Here is a 24,421-nt window from a genome sequence, read left to right on the forward strand (position 1 = left end):
AGAGGGGGCGAGAGAGCATGCATGAGCAGGGGGGGCAGAGGGAGAGAGAGAATCTTAAGCAGGTTCCACATCCAGCATGAAGCCTGATGTGGGGCTCAGTCTCACAACCCTGAGGTCATGACCTGAGCCCCTGAAAATTTTCTTCTCCACATCATCTCAAATTTTTAGTGTGAGTTGAGCAAATTTCCCGTTGTTTTTGTAGTAGCAAGTATCAAGAAGCTAATATTTGAGGCGCCTGGGCGGCTCAGTTGGTTAAGTGTTCAACTCTTGATTTCGGCTCAGGTCATGATCTCAGGGTTGTGACATGGAGCCCTTTATCAGGCTCTGTGCTGGGCATGGAGCCTGCTTAAGATTTTCTCTCTCCTTCTCCTCTGCCCCTCCCCCCATTCACGCTCACATGCGCGCTCTCTCTGTCTCTCTCAAATAAATAAATAAATCTTTTTAAAAAAGAATTTGGATATTACTTACATTAAAATGTTACATATGGGGTGCCTGGGTGGCTCAGTCGGTTAAGCGTCAGCCTTTGGCTCAGGTCATGTTCCCAAGGTCCTGGGATCAAGCCCTGCATAGGGCTCTCCCTGCTCAGTGGGGAGCCTTCTTCTCCCTCTCCCTCTCCCTCTGCCCGCGTTCCCCTTGCTTGTGCTCGCGCACTCTCTCTCTGTCAAATAAATAAATAAAATCTTTAAAAAAATAATTTAAAAAAAATGTTACATGCAAAATTTAAATTATATATTACAAAAGGAAACAGGAAATGATCCTTTGGAATCCTATTACATGATCATTTAGAAATTATACTTTCACATTTTACTTTTGTTTTTCACACATTTTGGTTTTGGATAAGTTTCATATGGCTCCGTTGTTATTCCTCAGATAATTATTAAGTTTTTCTCATCATTTTCCTGATTTCCAACTGTCAAGACACAAAATATAATTCCCAGTGAGAATAAATATTCAAGCATATAGTCCTTAGAAGAAAAAAATTACTATAAACATAAGCTTAAACATTCATAATAAAAATGTGTTAGTGTTTTATGTCATTTAGTTGAATGTATTTATTGTAAACATTGGATTAGCATTGGTCATAAAATTATGTATACAGCATGGGCCCTTCTTAAAGTCGAATAAGATCAAATATAAGTAAGAAGTGAGATTTTTCACAAAGATGCCTACATGACACCAGTAATTGAAATAACATTTAGTTCTTAAATAATTCAAGTATATACCATCGTATAAAACATGGAAGAAATCCCAATTTTTAGACCAGTTGTTTTATGCACTATAAGGGGTTTTCCACATTCTTTTAAACCAGAACTCTGTTATAATAAATATGGCTGAAAATTATTAGTAGTAGTTGAAAGGGAACTTTGCCTTTTGAAAGTAATACAGTTGGCTTTTTCTTTCAAAGATAAAGGATGGGCATAATTATCTTAAAAAAAATCCATTTGCTATAGAAGGCATAAGTAATGTTCTTTTAGCTATGTTCTCTTTTTTTCTCAAAATTATGAAGAGTAATTTGAAGTTTTAGAATTGTCTTTCATGTATTTATTAGACAGAAGGGAGGATGATTTCCACCATACCTAATAATTCCCTTTATATTCCGTAAATGGTTGGTTTGCTTTGTAATCAAGCATAATTAAGATTTGTATTTTTTTCATAAGTCCCTTACGAAGAAGACATGAAAAATAAGTCCCTACTGAATTATCCTCAGTGGTAAACTTTATTGTAATCCTATTTGAATTGATGTAGAAAGGTTGGTAGTATTTCTGACATAGTAAAATTTTATTATACCAAAATTTGGCTTTCACAGTTTTTTTAGTTAGAATTAAAAGTAAGGAAATGCCTATGTTATGGAATGGTTTTGAATATAAGTGAAGCAGTTTATTACTTGGCCTTTCAAGTCAGTATACTAAAATACCTATCCAGAAATAGAATTATTGGCCTATAGCCTAGTACTTATCCCTTCCTATAACTTGTTAATTAATGACATTATTCTCCACTCAAGTATCTCCTAAAGCCAGAAACCTGAGTATCTTCTCCATTTGTTCTTTATCATGATCCATATCTAAGAGCTCACTAAATACCCTTTACTTTCCCCTCTAAATTGTTCTATGAAAATGCAGATCTGGGGGCGCCTGGGTGGCTCAGTTGGTTAAGCGACTGCCTTCGGCTCAGGTCACGATCCTGGAGTTCCAGGATCGAGTCCCGCATCGGGCTCCCTGCTCAGCGGGGAGTCTGCCTCTCCCTCTGACCCTCCCCCTTCTCATGTGCTCTCTCTCTCTCTCAAATAAATAAATAAAATCTTTAAAAAAAAAAATGCAGATCTGATGATCTCTACCTTTCATGCATATAAACTTTTTATGATCTTCAGTGCCCTTGAGAAGCCCAAACTATTTGGAATGCCTTATTGGCTTTTTGTAGACTGGCCCCATGCATTCAACATACGTTTCTTATTTGTCTCTACTCTGCCAGGCACTAAGCTACAAGATGAATAAGGTCAAACCTAGAAGCTCAGAGTTTACTGAGAAAGAGAGAAAACATTGGAGAATGTATACAGTGAAGGGGTGGGTCAGTGAAAAACAAGGCGTATAAGGAAGTTGTGTTAAGAAGAGGATTGGAGGGCGCCTGGGTGGCTCAGTTGGTTAAGCGACTGCCTTCGGCTTGGGTCATGATCCTGGAGTCCCAGGATTGAGTCCCACATTGGGCTCCCTGCTCAGCAGGGAGTCTGCTTCTCCCTCTGACCCCACCCTCTCTTGTGCTCTCTCTCTCACTCTATGTCTCTCTCTCAAGTAAATAAATAAAATAAAATCTTAAAAAAAAAAAAAAAAGAGGATTGGATAGGGGGTGCCTGGGTGGCTCAGTTGGTTAAGTGTCCGACTATTGATTTCAGCTCAGGTCATGATCTCAGGGTTGTGAGATCAAGCCCCGCGTCCAGCATCGAGCCTACTTAAGATTCTCTCTCCCTTTCCCTCTCCCTGTCCCCTGCTCTAAAAAAAAAGAAAAAGAGGATTGGATGGAGAAACTAGGAAAGAATGATTGAGTCAGATGCCCAAAGAATGACCAAGAAAATGACAACTTTTATGCAATTGACTTAAATATGTGGACCCTCTGTCTATTGTGCAAGCGCTAGGGATTTTAGTTAGGCCAACTCTGCAGAAAGGCATTGGAAAGAGCAACTAGAAATTAGAGTATAGGTTTTGGTTCTTTTCCTAATAGTTTTCAGGTGCCCTTAATACACATTTATAAGGCTTTGCCTTTGGGTTTTGTTATATATATGTGTCCAAAACATTTTTCTCCTTTTTTACCTTTCCCCTATTCACAGTCTAAAACAATATTTTAGAACAAATGTGGTGATCTGGTGCTTAACACCATAGTTTCAGTTCCAGGTTCTATAAATATCTAGTGGTTTGAAAAGATTTTCTGACTTTGTTTTCTTTCAGCATACTTCTTGATGAAGAAGGTCACATCAAGTTAACAGGTAAAAATCCTCATTTTATTAAAATATTCTCTTCTATATAATTTCTTTTGAGGTTGATTGTGGTACAAATATTGAGTAACACATTGCCTTGAAAACTAGGATTAGAATTTTTTAATAATAAATGTAAATATTAGAACTCAAAGCTTAAACTTTAAATGTGGAAATTATTGTAGGATATTTATGAATTTTATATTTATTTTGGCAGATTTTGGCCTAAGTAAAGAGTCCATTGACCATGAAAAGAAGGCATATTCCTTCTGTGGAACTGTGGAATACATGGCTCCCGAAGTAGTTAATCGTCGAGGTCATACTCAGAGTGCAGATTGGTGGTCTTTTGGTGTGTTAATGGTAAGGATTGGGGTGTTTTTTTGAGTTCAGTAATATGGTAGAACTATAAATCACTTGTTATTATATAGCAATTTTACAAGATTTGGTTTGAATTAAGATGATGCTTTTTTACTTTCTGGCCTTGAGATTTTGTACTTATTAACTAATATACCTCTGATGATATTGCCTTTTTTGTAGTTTGAAATGCTCACTGGTACACTACCTTTCCAAGGAAAAGACCGAAAAGAAACAATGACTATGATTCTTAAGTAAGTACTCCTTAATGGATATGTTTTGATGAGATTTAAAAATAAATGCTTCAAACTAAAATATGAAATTTTATTCATCGATATTAGGATGTTAATATTAATGTGTTTCAAATATGAACAAGCCCCGTAGATTTAGAGTACTCATGTTATTTTTTTTTCTGGCCACACAAATGTTGGAGCCTTTGGCCTTTATTCATGCCCACCACCAAGTACGGCCAGAGACAAGGCCCCTGCCCCAAGCAGAAATACCCAGGCATCCAGGGCTCTGGGTTACATCTCCAAAGGAGTACTCATATAATCCTCATGTTAATGTTAAAATATTGAAAGCTTCACCTTTGAGATTTGGAATATGACAAGGACATCCATTATTCCACTTCTGTTCACATTGTCCTGGAGATACTAGCAAGTACAGTAAGGCCAGGAAAAGAAGTAAGGTTTAAGGTTTAAAAAGAAAGAAGTAGGGCGCCTGGGTGGCTCAGTTGGTTGAGCGACTGCCTTCGGCTCGGGTCATGATCCCAGGGTCCTGGGATCGAGTCCCGCATCGGGCTCCCTGCTCTGCGGGGAGCCTGCTTCTCCCTCTCCCACTCCCCCTCCTTGTGTTCCCTCTCTCGCTGTGTTTCTCTCTGTCAAATAAATAAATAAAATCAAAAAAAAAAAATAAAAAGAAAGAAGTAGGGCGCCTGGGTGGCTCAGTTGGTTAAGCGACTGCCTTCGGCTCAGGTCATGATCCCAGGGTCCTGGGATCAAGTCCCACATTGGGCTCCCGGCTCAGCGGGAAGCCTGCTTCTCCCTCTCCCACTCCCCCTGCTTGTGTTCCTGCTCTCGCTGTCTCTGTCTCTGTCAAATAAATAAATAAAATCTTTAAAAAAAAAAAAAAGAAAGAAAGAAGTAAAATTGTCATTGTTATATAACAAGATTGTGTCCATAGAAAATCCAAATCTTCATATACATTCTTGGAATTAATAAGAGTTTAGCAAAGTTGTTGGATCAAAGGTCAATAAATAAAATCTATTTCATATCTATATACTAACAACAGAAAATGGAATTTTTTAAAAAGATAGTCTTTACAATAGTATAAAAAACTCAAATAACTAGGGCTAAATCTAGCAAAAGTTATACAAAAACTCTATGCAGAAAACTAGGAAATTTTATTTAAAGAAAATTTAAAAGGCCAAAATAACCTGGAAGGTTGTACCATATTCACATTGTGACAGACACAGTATTGTAAAGATGTGGGTTTGTATAGATGAGCATTTTCCAATAGAAATGTGATGTGAGCCACATACTTAATTTTAAATTTTTTAGTAGCAACATTTAAAAAGTAAAAAAATATTAATTTTAATATATTTTATTTAACTCAATATATACAAGATATTATCATTTCAACATATAATCAACATTAGAAAATGATTCATGAGATATGATACATTTTTTTCATACTTATTTGAAACTCAGTGTGCATTTTATATTTTTTCCAGGGTGCATTTTACACTTACAATTTGGGCTAACCGTATTTCAAGTGCTCAGTGGCTGTTTGTTGCTAGTGGCTACCATATTGGACAGCATAACTATAGCCTTAATGCAGATGGAATTTAAATTTTAAGAAGTTTTTTGTACGAAACTTCATAAACTGATTCTAATATATAGTACAAAGGACCAAGAATAGCTAAAACGCTCCCAAAGAAATCAAGATAGGAAGAATTGCTTTACCAAGTATCCAGTCTTACTCTAAATTTAATTAAGACAAAATGTCATTGAAAGAAGTATAGAAAATATACTTGTGCAGTAAAATAGAGAGCCAGGTAACAGAAGTATATATATATAGACATTTGATTTATGACCATTGGAAATTGCAGAACAGTAGGGAAGTAACAGCCTTTTTAAACAAATCATGCTAGAAAAATCATATATAAAAAGATAAAACAATCCCTACCTCATGCCACACACAAAAATCATTTCCAAGTATATTACAGATATACATATATTTTAGTATATGTGCTGCCAAAGTAAGCATACAAATATATATATATTTACATATATATGCAAATAGGCAAAAATAGGTAAAATATATGTAAAAAGGCAAAAAAAAAAAAGCTTCTATAAGAGTATAGGAGGTGGGCGCCTGGGTGGCTCAGTCGTTAAGCGTCTGCCTTCAGCTCAGGTCATGATCCCAAGGTCCTGGGATCGAGCCCCACATCAGGCTCCCTGCTCTGCGGGAAGCCTGCTTCTCCCTTTCCCACTCCCCCTGCTTGTGTTCCCTCTCTGGCTGTCTCTCTCTCTCTGTCAAATAAATTAAAAAAAAAAAAAAGTATAGGAGGTTATTTTCATGATCTTTGGGTGGAAATATAGTCTTCAGCTACAAAAAGCACTAGCCATAAAAGAAAAGACTGATAAATTATTATTACATTAAAACTGATTAACTCCTCATCAAAAGATTCCATTGAGAGAGTAGAAGAAAACATTTGAGACATATAACCAGCAAAGGGCTTGTATCCAGAATATATCAAGAACTCCAGTCAATCAATAAGAAAAAGACAGCCCAATAGAAACATGGGTAAGAGATGTAGGGACTTCACAAAAGAGGATATTTAATGGCCAATAAATAGTTGCTCACCCTCACTAATCAGAAAATACAATGAGCTACAACTGCATACCCACCAGAATGGCTACCAGTAAAAAGACTGACAATATAAAGTGCTAACAGGATGTGGAGCAGTGGCAACTTTTATCTATAGCTGGAAGGAATATAAATACTCTTATAACCACTTTGGAAGGCAGTTTTTGACATTATCTTCTAAAGCCAAATATATGTATACCCTCATCCAGTAATCCCATTCATAGGCATGCACTCAGTTTACATGCATCAAGGTACTTGCACATCAAGAAACTAGAACAAAGATGTTCATAGCAGCATTATTTGTAATAGCCAAAAAGTGGAAAATGGATCACTAGCAGTAGAGTGGATTCATAAATTATGATATATTCATACATGAGATACAGCAGGGGTTGACAAACGATCTGTAAATATTTTAGGCTTTGCAAGCCAATACACACTGTGTCTGTCACATATTCTTATTGTTTATTGTTTGTTTCCAACACTTTAAAAATGTAAAAACCTGGGCGCCTGGGTGGCACAGTCAGTTAAACCTCCAACTCTTGATTTCAGCTCAGGTCATGATCTCAGGGTCATGGGATCAAGCCCCATGTCAGACTCCGCCCTCAGCACAGAGTCTGCTTGTCCCTCTCCCTTTGTTCTTCTCTGCCACTTGTACTCACTCTCTCTCTCAAATAAAATCCTTAAAAAAATGTAAAAACCATTCTTAGCTCGAAAGCCATACAAAAAGAGACTGAGGCCTTTGGCCCAGGGGTACAGTGTGCCATACAGCAAAGACAATGAACAAACCACAGTTATATGCAGGTACTTGGGTAAATCACGTAAGAATGCTGAGCAGACAGATACAAAAGAATAACTATATGATTCTATTTATAAAGTTTTTTTGTTTTTTCTTTCCAAAGATTTTAGTTATTTACTTAAGAGAGAGTGAGAGAGAGCATGAGCCGGGGGCAAGGAGAAGGGAGAAGCAGGCTCCCTGCAGAGCTGGGAGCCCGATGCAGGGCTCTATGCGGGGCTTGGTCCCAGGGCCCCAGGATCATGACCTGAGCCGAAGGCAGACGCTTAACCAACTGAGCCACCCAGGCGCCCCTCTATTTATAAAGTTTTAAAGCAGACAAACTAAAGCACAGTTTTTAAGGTCCATATTTAGATGGCAACAGCCAAGGCAAAATAAGAAAAGTGGTTACATTGAATGAGGGGTTACAGTGTTATATTTCTTGGCCACATGACTTCGTGGTAAATCAGTGAACTATACTTTGGTGATGTTGGGGTTGTGCAGGGTTGGTTTGTTTTGCACGTTATATTATTCTCCACAATAAAAAAGGTAAAAAAATATTTGCTGTATAAATTAATGTTCCCTAAACCTTCATTACTCCATCGATTCTGGCCCCTTCCTTTCAGCTAACAAATATACTCTAGTGTCGGGAAAACAAAAACAAAAAACCTTTCTTTGACCTGGCTTCCTTTCAACTTTCTTCCCATCTTTCTGCATCCTTTCATCACAAAGCCTCTTTAAAGAATAGTCTGTGCTTTCTGTTACCATTTCTTGGATGCTTTTATTCCACAGCCTATTGATCATTCATTCCCACCACTCTCCTGAAACTCCTCTTATTATGGTCAGCAGTGATCTGGTTGCTTAAACCAGTGGCAGGTTGTTAGAAAGGTGACTCTCCGCACCATTTGTTCACACAATTCATTCAACAGATGATTGAGTTCTTGCTACATTTACATAGGATGCAATGTGAACAAGACGGACAGGATCTTCTCCGGTCTCAGAGAGCTTGCATTCTAGTCGGGGAGACAAGGAATTAATATTTTTAAAAATGAATATAATAGGGCGCCTGGGTGGCTCAGTTGGTTAAGCGACTGCCTTCGGCTCAGGTCATGATCCTGGAGTCCCTGGATCGAGTCCCTCATCGGGCTCCCTGCTCGGCAGGGAGTCTGCTTCTCCCTCTCCCACTCCCCCTGCTTGTGTTCCCTCTCTCGCTGTGTCTTTCTCTGTCAAATAAATAAATAAAATCTTTTAAAAAAAATAAATAAATAAAATGAATATAATAATATCAGATAGTAATAGGAGCAATAGGCATAATAAACCAGATTATTCTTGAAGTGTGAGGGAAGGGGCAGGGGCAGAAGCCATTTTAGAGGAGACAGTTAAGAAAGGTGTTTCTGGGAGTATTTGACACTGTTGGTCACTTTCTTCCCATTTAGATCTTCCTACTCGCATCTGCTTCTCCTGCCTCCCTAACAGTTCCTCTTTTGATCTCCTGCTTGACCATTCCTTCTCTGCCTGCTTTTCTCTGTTTAGTTACGAAAAACTTCTAATGTAATTCGCAAAAATAGAATTAATACAGTGAACACATATATCAGTCATGCAGATTCAACAGACATCAAGATTTTGCCACATTTGCTTCATCTCTTTCTTCACTGAAATATTTTAAGCATTCCAGACATGCCATTTCTCACCTACTGCAGTTTGCATCGCTAGAAAATATGGATGTTTTCTTACATAACCACACCTAACAAGACACTGCTAAGGTATCCACTAATACCAATTCTTAACCAGACTTTTCAGATTTTCTCCAGAACTGTGTCTTTATAGTCCCAAATCACATCTGAACATTTCATTTGGTTGTATTTCTCAAGCTTCTGTTTTTCCAGAACACTCTACCTTGTTTTTCCCTACCATTTACTTGTAGAAGAAACCAAGACAGTTTTATAGAATTCCACTTTCAGAATTTATCTTGTCAAAAAGACAACCTCTCAGTATATGAAACAAAAAGCATAAAGCCAATCCTATTGCTGACTATAGTAAGGGAGAGTGATGCTGATCTAATAGTGTCTAAGCAGCATAGACCACTCTTCTTAACATAGGGTTTGGGGGAAGGGTGGAGTTCAAGAATTGGCAGATTTTCAGGGCCATAAGTGGGTTGACATCATCTCTAAGAGTGGTTACTTGGGTGGGACTGTTGTTGATCACTTGGCACCCAGGTGTGGTTGTTGGAGTCAGTCCACTCTTGTTTGGCTGATTTTCACAGATGAAGAGCAGTTATTGATTGGTTGGTTTGGAAAAAAACAAAAACAAACAGTTTACCTAGGCAGGTTGTTTTTGATCAATTGAATGAGTTTAAAGCCAGTTCTTGTGGCTCTCTTGTTAACATGGTTACACAATTAGTCTTTTCCTAGGAGTGTTGAAATTGTTTTATTCTCCTTGTAATATTGTTTAACTTGTTCCTTTATTGCATTTCTGGTTAAGTTTTTTTGGGCAAGATTATTTCATAGCTCATGCTGCACCCTACTGCATCACATCAGAAGGCTTAGAACACCTGGTTGTCCCACTTTAAGTGATGAGTTCTATAGTTACAGCTGATTCCTCTATTACAAAGTTCCCTGGCAGGCTTTCATCTAGTGGTTTCAACCATTGGTAATCATTACTTGAAACATTTTATTAGGGATTCAAAAATCGTGATTTTCTATTACTTTTATTCCTTCTTTATTTATTAGCTGGTATTTTCCAAAACACTGAACTTTCTCTGATCAACTAGGGCTCTTTAGTTACCTTGAAATAAGGCTCAAACAAGAAAGTCAGAATAAATACTTGATTCTTAATTATTTCCAATTGCCAGAGCCCTGATTACCTCCAGTGGGGATGGTGTCCAGTGAGTTGGGTTTTATGTTAGTTTTTTCTTTTTCTTATTTTACTAAAATGAATCTATGGGATTTAATAATCAGTGTGATTCAGCATTTACAAACAGTTGCATTCATTATTTTTAATGCTCAAATTGTTCTTTTTCTGACCACTCTTTAAATGTTCTTGTACCCCAGGGTTTCATCTCTGATATGCTTTTCTTCCCTTCTGTGCTCATTTTCCTGGCTAACTTCAGTCTTTCCTATAACTACTGTCAGCATTTTAATTACTCTCAAATCACTCTTTCTTTAACTTAACCAGGCATCAGACCTATATTTGCATTTACTCACCTGCATGGCTCTCTGAAAAAGTGATATGTATGACTTAACATTTTTAAACTAAATTTATCTGTTTGCTGTTCTTTTTTCTTGTTGTATTTTCAATTAGCCTCATTTCTAAGCACCCTGCTTCCTAAGCCAGAAACCTAAAAATCATTCTTGATTTCTTCCCCTCTCTTGCACATGCAGGTATTGACCAAATTTGCTCTCAGAAATATTTAATTGTCCCAGGCTTTCCTTTACATTGCACTGCTTACAGTTCTTAGACCATGGTGGTTTCCTACCTACACTACTGAGTCAAGCTCCGAAGTAGAATGCCTACAACTACCACCACTTCCCACTCCAGGTCAATCTATACTACCTTTGGAGTTACCTTGTTGAAAATAAATTTGGTCTTGTTAGACCACTGTTTAAAGACCTCTGCTAGGGCGCCTGGGTGGCTCAGTTGGTTAAGCGACTGCCTTCGGCTCAGGTCATCATCCTGGAGTCCCGGGATCGAGTCCCGCATCGGGCTCCTTGCTCAGCGAGGAGTCTGCTTCTCCCTCTGACCCTCCCCCCCTCATGCTTTCTCTCTCTCTCAAATAAATAAATAAAATCTTTAAAAATAATAATAATAAAATAAAATAAATAAAAATAAAGACCTCTGCTATATCCTTATTACCTAATATGGCAGTATTTTCCCAGATTTGTTCAACAGAATCCTAATTCTACAAGATGTGAATAGGTATGCTCTGAAAAAGAGGTACTGGAAGCAAATGTTTAGAAAAATACTGATTACTTTAGATTTCTCAGCCTTTTATATGCAGTGTATTTTATTCTGTGTCTCCAACAGGGGGTATAATAGATACATTCCACAAATTTATTAGATCATGAAGTATTTTGTTGTTGCTGAGTGTCTAGAGAATTTAAAGTTATTTAGTAAAATGTTGGGGGAACACTGGCCAAGTGAATAAATTCTCAACCTTTAAACTGCATTTAAGGCCTTTCAGTCTCTCATGTTAAATTAGATGATCCCCTGCTGTTCCCTTAGCAGTCTTTCCATATGTCCTTCTGAATTTGCCTCTTCACATATTAGGGTTGTCCTTGGGTTATCCATCTCTGTCTTCCCCACTAACTGGGGGGGGGCTATCTTCATCTCTATATCCTCAGCACTAAGGAATATCTGGCACGTAGTAGCTCAGTAACAACTCACTGAATAATAAATGGATCTATTTCTGAAGTAGAAATTTCTCTGCTAGCCATTTCTCCAGCTTTGTTACTATTTTCATACTTAGAGGATCATTAGTTCCTTAGTTTATAAGTTAGAAAAAAAGAATAAAATTATATATTAGAGCTGAAACTAACCTTCAAGCTCATTCAAGCTGGTGGGTTTCAGACTGTGTGCTGTAGACTCTTAGGTGTTCCACAGACCCTTTTCCCACCAGCTCCTCTTCCTTGTAGGACTATTAAAGGGAATGGGAGGAAAACATAGGCATATGTAGCACATGTTCTTTTAGCAGTTTTAAATAGTGGATTTCTTAAATTTCTTTTGAAAAAAGGTTCCAGGGCTCCAGTTTGGGAGCCATTGATCTGACGGTTAGTCCCCTTGCTTATAAAGAAGTGGTAACAGACCGAAGGGAATTGTCTTTTCCCAAAGGTCACAAAGTTCTTAGTAACAGTGCCAGAACTAAAACTCAGATGATCTTACTCTCACAACAGTGCTTGTTGCAAAATTTATAAAAACGGAAAAGTTTGTTAGAAGATTATGGACTAGGGGGCCTGGGTGGCTCAGTCAGTTAAGTGTCTGTCTTCGGCTCAGGTATTGATCCTGGGATCCTGGGATCGAGCCCCACATCGGGCTCCCTGCTCAGCAGGTAGTCTGCTTCTCCCTACCCCTCTACCCCTCTCCCTGCTTGTAGTCTGTCACTCTCTCTCTGTCAAAGAAATAAATAGAATCTTTAAAAAAAATTATGGACTAAAATTCTATTAAGTGTTCACACAAAAAAACTGTACACAAATGTTCATAGCATCTTTATTTGTAGTAACCCAAAATTAGACACAATCCAGATGCCCTTCAACAGGTAAACAGATAAACTGGTGCATCCACACCGTGGAATACTAATCAACAACTTGGATGAATCTCAAGGGAATTTATGCTGAGTAAAAAAAAGATTGCACATTTTATGATTATACTTACATAACATTCTTAAAATGACAAAATTATAGAAATGTAGAATAGATTTGTGATTGCCAGAGGTTAGGAATTAGAGAGGGAAGGAGGCAGGTATGGTTATAAAGGGACAACGTGAGGTATGCTGGTGGTAATGAACTGTTCAGCATCTTTACTGTGGTGGTGGATACAAGAACCTATACATATGGTAAAATGGCATAGAACTAAATTTAAACACACAATGAGTGCAGTTAAAACTGGAGACATCTGAGGGAGATCAGTGGATTGTATCAATGTCAGTATTCTGGTTGTGATAGTGTACTATAGTTTTTTAAGATGTGACCATTGGGGAAAACTGGGTAAAAGGTACACAGGATCTATCTGTATTATTTCTTACAACTTAGTATAAATCCACAATTATCTCAAAATAAAAAAAGATTAAAAATTTTAAAATAAAATTACAGATACCTCCAAAAAATAAAATGTTATTGTGTGGATTTATTATTTAGAGCCAAACTTGGGATGCCACAGTTTTTGAGTCCTGAAGCCCAGAGTCTTTTACGAATGCTTTTCAAACGAAATCCTGCAAACAGATTAGGTAAAATTTGTAATTAATTTGTTTCTTTTGTGTGTTTGTTGGTCTTTGGGGTTTTTTGATGGGGGGAGGTGGATATTTGTTTTTGTTGTGGAATTATGACATAGTAGGACAAACATTAAAAGCAAAGACTAAATAAATTATATATTCCTCCTTGAAATAAAATTACCATTTAATCAAAAATTTTAAACCATTTAATTTTTGATAGGTGCAGGACCAGATGGAGTTGAGGAAATTAAAAGACATTCATTTTTCTCAACAATAGACTGGAATGTGAGTATAAAATGAAAATTTGTTTGAATTTTTTTTTTTGTAATTAATGCATGTCTAAGTCTCTCTTTTTTCCCACCAGAAACTGTACAGAAGAGAAATTCATCCACCTTTTAAACCTGCAACTGGCAGGCCTGAAGATACGTTCTATTTTGATCCTGAGTTTACTGCAAAAACTCCCAAAGGTAAGGAGAAAATGTAAAAACCTAAATGTAACGTATATATGTATGACTCTTAATGCTATCCTCATATCTCCCCGTCATACCATATCCCTGCTGCAATAACTAGATAATTAATAAATCCTTTATAGCATTTTATAGCAGTTAAGATCCTTGTTAAATCTTTTAGCAAATTAGGTTGTGCCTTAAACTTTGATACTATTTATGTGAAAAAATTCTTTGGTTGTGCATTTATTTACCTGTAGCTATTTTTACATGAAATACTCTTCAGTATAGATAGTACTCTTTAAAACTCTGATATTAGGTAGTATTCTGGAAGTACTTGTCAAGTTCGAATCCAAAACATAAACTTTATATGAGGTGTGATAATTTCAAAATGATTCATATCCTGTGTCATGCTTTATCCTAGAATTGCGTAAACAGTGACTATTATTAGAGAAATTATCTTTGAAACGGTAATCTGTATTTCATTAAATTAGTGTGTGTATGCATGTAATGGTGTGTTCTGCACTCTCGTACTCTCTCATTTAGGTGTACCAGACCCCAGGTTTATCATTGACAAGCAAAGAAATAAAAAGTATATTTGCATATATTTTCTATAGAGTACATCATTTAAACCTCACTTTATTATAAAGCTTTCCAGTCAATAACCTCATAAATTATGTTAAACACTGGTGGATATTTATTATTTTTATAAGACAGTCTTAGAAATTTTGATTAATACGTGAACAAAATTTTATCAAATACATGAACAGTGGTATGCATAGAATTGATGATATATGGTAATGTTTTACTTTGTTTTCTCATTACAATTTGGCCTGATAGAGGAAAAATCTCAAAAGAGAGCAGTTATACATTGTATTCTGCCCAGATTGGTTCTCTTAGAAGAGTTCTTCAGTATGGTTCTCTTAGCAGAGTTCTTCAGTATAATACTGTCACATTGGTTTAAAATGCACTAAACAATCTTTGTTGCTGAGAATATCAAGCTGATATTAAAAAAGAACTTTATGTGGAGTTGATATTTAAGTATATTGGCCTGTTTGCTTTTTGCTTGCCCTTAGCCTTTATAGTATGATTATAAATATTAGTATGCTTAATTGTGTCTTTATATTTATGAATAGCACATTTGTTCTGCTTTTATTGTTTGTTTTTGTAGTGAATATTAATTATATTTTTTAAAAGTATTTTTCTATTTTTGTTAATGCCAGTAGATTCCACACAAATAATTTGAGTAACCATACATGTCATGTCATAAAATATATTTTAAGGACTGCATATCATGATTGTCTCAGAAATTACTTTTGTTCCTGGGGCACCTGGGTGGCTCAGTTGGTTAAGCGGCTGCCTTCGGCTCAGGTCATGATTCTGGGGTCCTGGGATTGAGCCCCACGTCCGGCTCCCTGCTCAGCGGAGAGCCTGCTTCTCCCTCTCCCTCTGCCTTGCCACTCTGCCTACTTGTGCTCTCTCTCTGTCTGTCAAATAAATAAAATCTTTAAAAAAAAGAAATTACTTTTGTTCCTTATATATATAAATGTAGTAATTCTTAACTTGTAGTTTAGATTTCTAGATTCTGATATTATATATTGAGACTACCAGACTAAATTCCTTTCTCCTAAATTATCTGTAGGTGAACCTTGTATCTCCCCCTCACCAGGAGCTGTAGCATTGTTAGGTTATCATGTAGGGTTGCACTGTTTAATATGGTAGCCAGTAGTCACGTGTGGTTATTTCAATTTAAATTAATTAAAATTTAAAATTTTGCTTCTCAGTCACACTAACCACATTTCAAATGCCCAGGAGCTGCATGTGGCCAGTGGCTACCATATTGGACAGCACAGATAAAGAAAATTTCCATCACTATAGGAAATTCTATGAGACAGTGCTAATTTAGAATAACATTAGCCTAGTAATTCATTGATTTATTATATTCTTCAATGAGTTAGCTATTTTCTGGGCTCAGAGGAACTAGGATGTTAGAGTTGTGATGCCAATAAGCCATCAGGACAAAGCTGATAAGAGTGTTTCACTGAGTTATCCTAGAAGCCCTGGATGCCTAAGAAGTGGAATTCCAGAATAAGTGAGAAAGGTCATACTGTCAACAGTTCTTCCCTTAATTATCTTTCAGAGTATTACCTTCTTAGTAATGTATTATTCTTTTCAGATTCACCGGGTATTCCACCTAGTGCTAATGCACATCAGCTTTTTCGGGGGTTTAGTTTTGTTGCTATCACCTCAGATGATGAAAGCCAAGCTATGCAGACAGTTGGTGTGCATTCAATTGTGCAGGTGAGTGAATGTATAAATAATTTAAAATTTGAAATGTTGTAAAATATAGTTTACTGTGTGAATAATTAGATTTAACTGCTGATTTTAAGTGGGCAGTTTAAAATAATACATTTTATATCATTGATGTTACTCTTAGGAATTCCTTTCATATGCCTTTAAAAAGATAGGGTGCCTGGGTGGCTCAGTTGGTTAAGCATCCAACTCTTGATTTCAGCTCAGGTCATGATCTCCTGGTCGTGGGATCAGGCCGCTGGCGGGGCTGTGCACTCAGTGCGGAGTCGGCTTGAGATTCTCCCTCTGCCTCCCACCTGCCCCGGCTTGCACACGCCCATGCGTGCTCTTTCTGTCTCTAAAATAAATAAATAATGAATCTTTAAAAAAAAAGATTGCATGCACCAGAGTCCTGGATACCTATCTGACTTGAAAGGGGAGGGGCGCCTGGGTGGCTGAGTTGGTTAAGCCTCTGCCTTCGGCTCAGGTCATGATCCTGGGGTCCTGGGATCGAGCCCCACATCAGGCTGCCTATTCAGTGGGGAGTCTGCTTCTTCCTCTCCCTCTGCCCCTCCCCCTGCTTGTGTTCTCCCTCACTCTGCGCTCTCTCTCAAATAAATAAATAAAATCTTTAAAAAAAAAAAAGGGGGGGGAAATTCTAAGAGAGTTGAGATGCATATCACCATCTTATCTATACCCTCTCCTATGCCTCATAATGTTTATCTGGCCTAATTTGTTTCATCTGCTGCCTCTGTCAGGTCAGTTATGATGAACTGAGGTCTCCTGGTTCCCTGATGGCTTGGAACAGGGCTCAGCAGACTTATTCTGTAAAGGGCCAGTTAATAAATATTTGAGGCTTTGTAGGCTATATGATCTCCATTACAACTACTCGGCTCTGCCATTGTAGCACAAAAGTAGCCATGGGCTATAGCTAAATAAATGAGCGTGGCTGTGTGCCAATAAAACTTTATTTACAAAAGCTAGTAATGAAACAGATTTGGCCCACAGGCTATACAGTTCACCAACTTCTGCTGTAGAAATGTGTAAGAAATAAAAGTGAACTTCAGTCTTATGTTTTCCAAGTTTTGTGTCCTTGTTCTTTTGGAGCCCCCATTGCTATTTAAAAGAAATGGTTATAGGTACAATCTTAGGGTGTCCCCCACCTCATTATCCCATCTGTGTATCAGAGTTGGAGCACAAGGTAAAAACAATAGAAGCAGGTTTCCAGATGTCTGTGTGTTTGTAACAGGAGACTGAACTAGTAAATGTTATTAGAGAAACACAAGTAGTAAAAACCATTAGATTTATTTCATCCCATCCCAGCATCATGGAAAGGTAAATTTAATAAATCTTCCAAATCATAAGAGGGAATAGATATATCTTTTGAAGCACTGATTGTTTTTAGGGCACTAATTAGTGCTTGAATTTGCTTGATGATGAAGTTGCTTTTGCTCTAAAGTTTTTTCCTGAGTTAAGTTGCTTTCCACTTTCTAGAAAACCAATTTAAACACTGGTTTTTAAATAAAGTTCATGATTGAAGTAGTTTGTTCCTTTTACTATAGCAAGCATGTGATGTATGGCAAGTTTTTAAGTTATAACTTCTGTACCTAACATAGAAATCACAAACATATATTCTACAGAATTCAAATGTTAACCTATACACAGTTCATAGGCATTGGTGGGGGGGGGGAGTCTCCTTTCAATATAGCCAAGGACAGCACAACTTCCCTCAGCCTGCTTATGGAACTACTAATATGCTAGCCATCATCCTACCACGTGTTACTAGTCCTTAACCCTTTAACAGCTTCTCTAGCAGAAGTTGTATTGAAACTTTGACTTGAGGGTGGAAATGGAGGGCATGGCTACTGATAGTCCACAATGATGATAATAGGTATCACCTTCAAATATGTTATTTTTATTTAATCCTCACCATTACCCTCTGAGAAAACACATGTTCAGGGTTGCAGTCTGCCAGAGGGGCATCTGAGACAAGAATCTGGATATTCTAATTCTGAATCCTCCTAAATCTTTTCTTCTATATCAGAGGCTTCAAACTTCTCCCTATTTGCAAAAGTACTTCAAAGGCCTAGCGCCAGTTGGGGAGTGGAATAGGGCTCAGTCGCAGGCAGGGCTTTCAACCCCTTATCAAGTAACTCTGCATTTTCTGTTGTACATACTCAATTTTTTCTTTTTAACATAAGCTTTTTAAAAAGCCTATTTCTTGGGGTGCCTGGGTGGCTCAGTCGTTAAGCGTCTGCCTTCAGCTCAGGTCATGATCCCAGGGTCCTGGGATCAAGCCCCGCATCAGGCTCCCTGCTCAGCAGAGAGCCTGCTTCTCCTTCTCCCCCTACCCCTGCTTGTGTTCCATCTCTCGCTATCTCTCTCTGTCAAATAAATTAATAAAATCTTTAAAAAAAAAACTTCTTAAAAAAAATTAAAAGCCTATTTCTTGCCGTACGTTTTATGGTAGACACCTCTAAAATACATAGTTGTAGAAGAATAAATGCTGTAAAGATTCATTTTTATTTTTGCTTATATTCATTTATATTTATTGTTAACATCAACAATGCATAATGGGTAACATATTCCCCTATTATGAATTGTACCATAGTCATTACAAAACTCTTTGTCAATTTGTAATTGTGTTTGTAGCAGTTGCACAGAAACAGTATTCAGTTTACTGATGGATATGAAGTAAAAGAAGATATTGGAGTTGGCTCCTACTCTGTTTGCAAGAGATGCATACATAAAGCTACAAACATGGAGTTTGCAGTGAAGGTAAATATTTTTAGATTTAAAATACAACTCTGGGGCACCTGAGTGGCTCAGTCAGTTGAGCATCTGACTCCTGATCTCAGCTCAGGTCTTGAACTCAGGGTCATGAGTTCAAACCCCACGTTGAGCTCCACGCCCAACATGGAACTTACTTAAAAAATTTAAAATAAAATATAAAATGCAACTCTAACAGTTATTATTCACATGTGTCAGTACCAGTTAAACTTAAACACTTCTTCTTTGGTAAATGTGCCTTTTGTTTTGTTTTTTAAAAAAGGTAAATTTAAATGTTTGCCTAGCAACCCTTAGGGATCTTAATCTGGAACCACGGATTCACCTGTAAACTAAAGGCAAGGTAGCGTACCTCCAGTTTGCTCAAGGCATTAGTACAGTTTACACCCGACCTGATTTTTTAGTAACATCCTTTTACTCTAAAAAGTCCCCCATTTTGTGGTCTAAGTATCAAGGAATTCCTCAAGATTGTATGCCAAATTTTATGTGTTTCCATTTTTCTGGCAAAAATGTTCATACTGTCCTTTACATATAAAAGGATCTGTGAACCAATAAAAGTGAACCACTACTGTTATAAAATTTATTATCACTAGCTGTTTTAATTTCAGCAGGTGTCAAGACAATAAGAATTTTCTAAGCCAAAAACCAAATCACATGGCTCTATGATAAAGTTTGAGTTACAAACCTGTAGTTGTAAGTGAAAAAATGCTATATTCAAGTCTCTGCCTTTTCATTTCTTGAGATGGTAGTCACTACTCTCCCAGTACAAGCGATTTAATATCTAAAGCTTTCAACTTATTTTGGACCTTAGAACTGGTCTATAAGTGTGAGTAGCTCATGTTTAGTTAGTAGGAGAGGGGCATTAATTATTATTTCAGTACATCCATCCGTCTATCATCTAATATGATTTCACTGTGTAAAAATAAAAATAAATGTGTTTTATATATGCATAGCAAATATCTGGGAAGACGCACACATACACAAAAAAATTGTAATTACTATTCTAAACTTAGATGTAATTGTTTTAAAAATCATCAGTGTCCGGCTTTCTGTCGGACGTAGGATGAACCATAGAAATGCATGTTAATTTGCTCTTCTCCTACTCATTGCTCATAGTGAAATCTGGGGTACATAGGAATTTTCAGATTGCTTACATGAAAGGAGAGAAGGTGAGTAGTGTACATGAGGGGCAGTTTAAGGGTGTATCTTGCCTCCATAAACACATCAGAAAAAAAGCATAAGTGCCCTGAGGCCCCCTTTGAATTACAGAAACCAGAAGCTGTATACCAAAACCTTGAGAATATCTTCAAGCTATTTGTGGATTCTTGTGACTTAAATTTGATTCATAAAACCAATCCCAGCACAACTTCATTCTACTGAAATTACTACAAATCTAAGATCTACAAACACAAGTATGAATGTGACGTAAACTCTGCTCAGATTAACAGATCAAAGAGAATGTTGCTGGGAATAACACCTCCCAGTGTGTTCTAGTTTTCAAAAGACTATTCCCGGATCATATCCCCTGAATTAGGATGTCTATTCCATACACCTTTCGTCTTAATCATCCATTTGCCTAATTCCACACTGTCATTTGCATTTGATTACAGTGTACACCTAATGTTTGTATTCCCTGTTCTCCACGTACAGAACTGTTTTACAACTAAATCCATTTCAGATAGCAGATTTGGCTATCTGAGTTGCAAGCTCTTTTTTTGACTGCTGGAGCATTTGAGTATTTATTGTGTACATTAATTACTAAGCTTTTTTAAAATTGAGGGCGCCTGGGTGGCTCAGTTGGTTAAGCGACTGCCTTCGGCTCAGGTCATGATCCTGGAGTCCCTGGATCGAGTCCCGCATCGGGCTCCCTGCTCGGCAGGGAGCCTGCTTCTCCCTCTGACCCTTCCCCCTCTCATGTGCTCTCTGTCTCTCTCATTCTCTCTGTCTCAAATAAATAAATAAAATCTTTAAAAAAAAAATTGGTTAAGCTTTTTTAAAATTGAAAATATGAAGGTCACAAAATTTGTTTCAGACTACCCTCTGGACAAAATGAAAGCCAAACTTGTCCTTTTAAAAATATAATATTACTTTGACAGAGTAAAACATTAAGAGGTGTATTTTTAAGAAGCAGCTGACATAAAAGGGTTGGAAAACTACATTAGTATTTTAAAGGGCTTTATTATAATAATTAAACTTAACTCTAGCCAAGTAAAATTCTAGGTGTGGTTTTCTGCTTAGCTTTCTGCCTAGCTTCAAAAATAAGCTTGTTCTACTTAGCTGTGAATTAATTTTTTATAAGTAGCTTACCAACTAATTGGTTATTCCATTGAAGACTTTTATTAAAGGAAGTAAAGTTAATTCAATAAACAGATGTTAGTGGTGGTATTACAGATACATCTTGTTCTTAATTATCTGTATTGATAGGGGTTAGAAGTTGACTTGAGTTTCCAAGGTTTTAAGACATTCAAGGATGGAAGAAAGATATGTTCTTGGTACCTTTTCTTGAGGCTTTTGAGTGTTTAGAAAGTCCTAAACTTAGACTGGCTTTCAAATTTTGATTAGACAGTCTGGCCAGGTACTTGAATAAAATTGGTTGATAAATGGCTCATATGTCCAGTATTTATGTAAAATAATACCTAAAGTCTGTAGCTGTAAATTCTTAAGGTTTGTGACCTTAATAGTTCATGAGATTTTATGATAAATATTTGCCTTTTAGATTATTGATAAAAGCAAGAGAGACCCAACAGAAGAAATTGAAATTCTTCTTCGTTATGGACAGCATCCAAACATCATTACTCTAAAGGACGTAAGTAGTAGATTCTTGAACTCTGATCATTTGAATCAGTTGTCCAGCTCACATTTGGAATGTTTTCAAATATCATGTGGTAGACAAAGAACCTAATAGGAGTAAGTTTTTAAAAAATTGACTTAAGGACAACATATATAGCATAATTTCAGTTATAAAGAAAAACCTGTTGATATAGTTAATTTTTATACTTTTGCTTTAAGAAGAAAAGTGTAGCTGACGTTATTGCTTTTGATATCTTTGTTGGAACATGTGTGTACTAATTAGTATTGGGGATTGACTAGTCTCATGCTTCATGGACTCCCCAGACTGTCTTCCACAGTACTGCCAGAGAGAGCAAACATTCACATGGAACCACGTTACCCCTCAGCCTACATTTCCTACCCCCTCTCACCTCCAGTCCTTACCTTCCTCTGTCTGCACTGGTTTTCACACTTCCTCTCCACCCCATGCTCCAGCCATGCTCCACTATGTGCTCATCTTTAAACTTTCCTCCTTTTCTCATGCCATTCTATCTTTGAATTTATGGTTTCCTCAATTAATACTACCACTTCCCTTCTTTGCCTGGCTAACTACTGTGCATCTAAAACTTTGCTAAAACATTACTTCCTCCAGGAAGCCTGTCCTGCGCATCACTGCACCCCAGACAAGTAAAGTATCCTCTCCTTGCTACCTCTGTTTTTTTTTATCATAACAGAGCTGTTGGCAAAGGGTGTGAACTCCCCAGACAGCATTAAATCTTCTCTTGCTGATGGTGCTGACAGAGCCTCAAAGACTGTATCTGGGTTGTAGACCTGATACGTCCTGTGGCCAACTAAGCCACAGGACTTCTAAGGTGCCTTTCACCTTTCACCTCTGAGATTTCGTGAATTCCAAAGTTTACTCTCCCTTCTTCATAACCAAAACTCCTAATTTCCTCAGATTAATTTATCCCTGCTCATTGTTAGAAGGAGAATGTTAGCTTAGTGCCATTAAATGTGAAGCTGTGTAGCTTTAAGTGACTCTTCGATATAATCTCCAAGAATCCAACTAAGTAAATCAAAAAGGAGGTATGGAAAATATTTTCTCTCATCCTTGCCTTATAAACTCCCTAAGCTGTCACTGTTTTTCACATCTTTCCTCCTTCCTTCATTTCAAATTCCAAAGTCTCTAAAATTTTCCCTACTTTTATTACAGTATCTCCAACATTTTTTTTTAACTCTTGTTTTTATGTCTGTTTCTCTCTACTAGAATAAAAACATTGAGGATGGGTACCTTGTTTTCTCCATTTTTGGGGCTAGTACATGGTACCTCTTATGGAACTAAATAAAAAGTGTATAGTAGCCCTGTGGTGAGGGGGAATAAAAGGAACTGAAGTTTAATAAAGGGGTTATTTCAGTTCGGGATTGCCTGGAGTACAAATCCAAAATTACAATGAGCTTTCTATTTCTACATTAGGAGTAAACTGGCATGCTTCTGTGGGGTTAGATGGAATTTCTTTTTGCTACTTAATCTTCCTACTTAATTCTTGCCACAACTTGTCTTTCAGTTTAATCAAAACCAGGATAATTCATTGTACTGCGTATGTAAATACAGTTCTGCAATTGTAGAAGTTCCAGGAAAATTACAGGCATGTGTCTTTATACCAGTCCCTGCTGTCATCAGTAGATAGAAAGATCAAGAGAAACAAACCCTGAGAGCAAAAGTTCAGTGCCCCTTGATATACGCTGCCCATAGTTACTTTGATTGCCATGACTTATGTTTCATAGAAGGAAATTACAGTTTATTTTTCTGACATTCAATCTAATCAATTTGTATTTTAATATTCTTATATGTATAAAATGGTTTGCAGATTTTAAACCCTCTATTGGCTGTGATAAGTAAAATTTTCCTTGACTATAAAATGAGTTTTAATTTTCTCTTGAATATGCTAAACTTTGTTCTGAGTACATATAAAGCTTCAAATAATTTTTTACATTTTGATGTTTAATTTTACAGGTATATGATGATGGAAAATATGTGTATGTAGTGACAGAACTTATGAAAGGGGGTGAATTGCTGGATAAAATTCTTAGACAGAAATTTTTCTCTGAAAGAGAGGCCAGTGCTGTCCTGTTTACTATAACCAAAACTGTTGAATATCTTCATGCACAAGGGGTAAGTCTTTTTAACATTTTATATACACACACACACACACACACACACACACACACACACACATATGTATACATACACACACATACCTTTACCTTTTTTTTTTTTTACCTTTTTTTCCTTAATGTTTAAACTAAAATTACAAAGGTAGAAGTTACTTTATGCATTAATGGAAAATAACTGTTATTAGCTTATTCTGCTGTTCTTCCTCTATGTAAACTTCTCCCACCGAGCTTGAAGTGATACTTTGAAATCCTAACTTGTTTATATTAAATTCTTATGCTTCCCAAGAAAAAGTAAGTGAGGTCTTCTGACCTGGAAGACCTATCACCTTTTTTGCTAGGCCACTCTGTACTCTTGAGAACTGGGTCCATTTCAAGTTTAGAAGCAGAACCAGAGAGGGGCGCCTGGGTGGCTCAGTCGTTAAGCGTCTGTCTGCAGCTCAGGTCATGATCCCAGGGCCCTGGGATCGAGTCCCGCATCCGGCTCCCTGCTCTGCGGGAAGCCTGCTTCTCCCTCTCCCACTTCCCCTGCTTGTGTTCCCTCTCTCGCTGTGTCTCTCTCTGTCAAATAA

General features: G+C 37.1%; 1 protein-coding gene across 2 annotated transcripts in view; it reads left to right on the forward strand.

Moving 5' to 3' along the window:
* RPS6KA3 (ribosomal protein S6 kinase A3) overlaps positions 1-24,421 on the forward strand; it is a 115,675-nt gene that overhangs the window by 74,313 nt on the left and 16,941 nt on the right. For both annotated transcript variants that reach the window (XM_021682226.2, XR_006539380.1), the window contains 10 exons: positions 3,438-3,475; positions 3,681-3,823; positions 4,001-4,071; positions 13,310-13,398; positions 13,604-13,668; positions 13,748-13,850; positions 16,006-16,130; positions 18,774-18,899; positions 21,625-21,714; positions 23,692-23,850. In XM_021682226.2, coding sequence (XP_021537901.1) covers positions 3,438-3,475; positions 3,681-3,823; positions 4,001-4,071; positions 13,310-13,398; positions 13,604-13,668; positions 13,748-13,850; positions 16,006-16,130; positions 18,774-18,899; positions 21,625-21,714; positions 23,692-23,850 — 1,009 coding nt within the window. The remainder of the gene's footprint in view (positions 1-3,437; positions 3,476-3,680; positions 3,824-4,000; positions 4,072-13,309; positions 13,399-13,603; positions 13,669-13,747; positions 13,851-16,005; positions 16,131-18,773; positions 18,900-21,624; positions 21,715-23,691; positions 23,851-24,421) is intronic.

This window comes from Neomonachus schauinslandi, chromosome X (genome assembly GCF_002201575.2).
Source record: "Neomonachus schauinslandi chromosome X, ASM220157v2, whole genome shotgun sequence".
In the NCBI taxonomy this organism is placed as follows: Eukaryota; Metazoa; Chordata; class Mammalia; order Carnivora; family Phocidae; genus Neomonachus; species Neomonachus schauinslandi.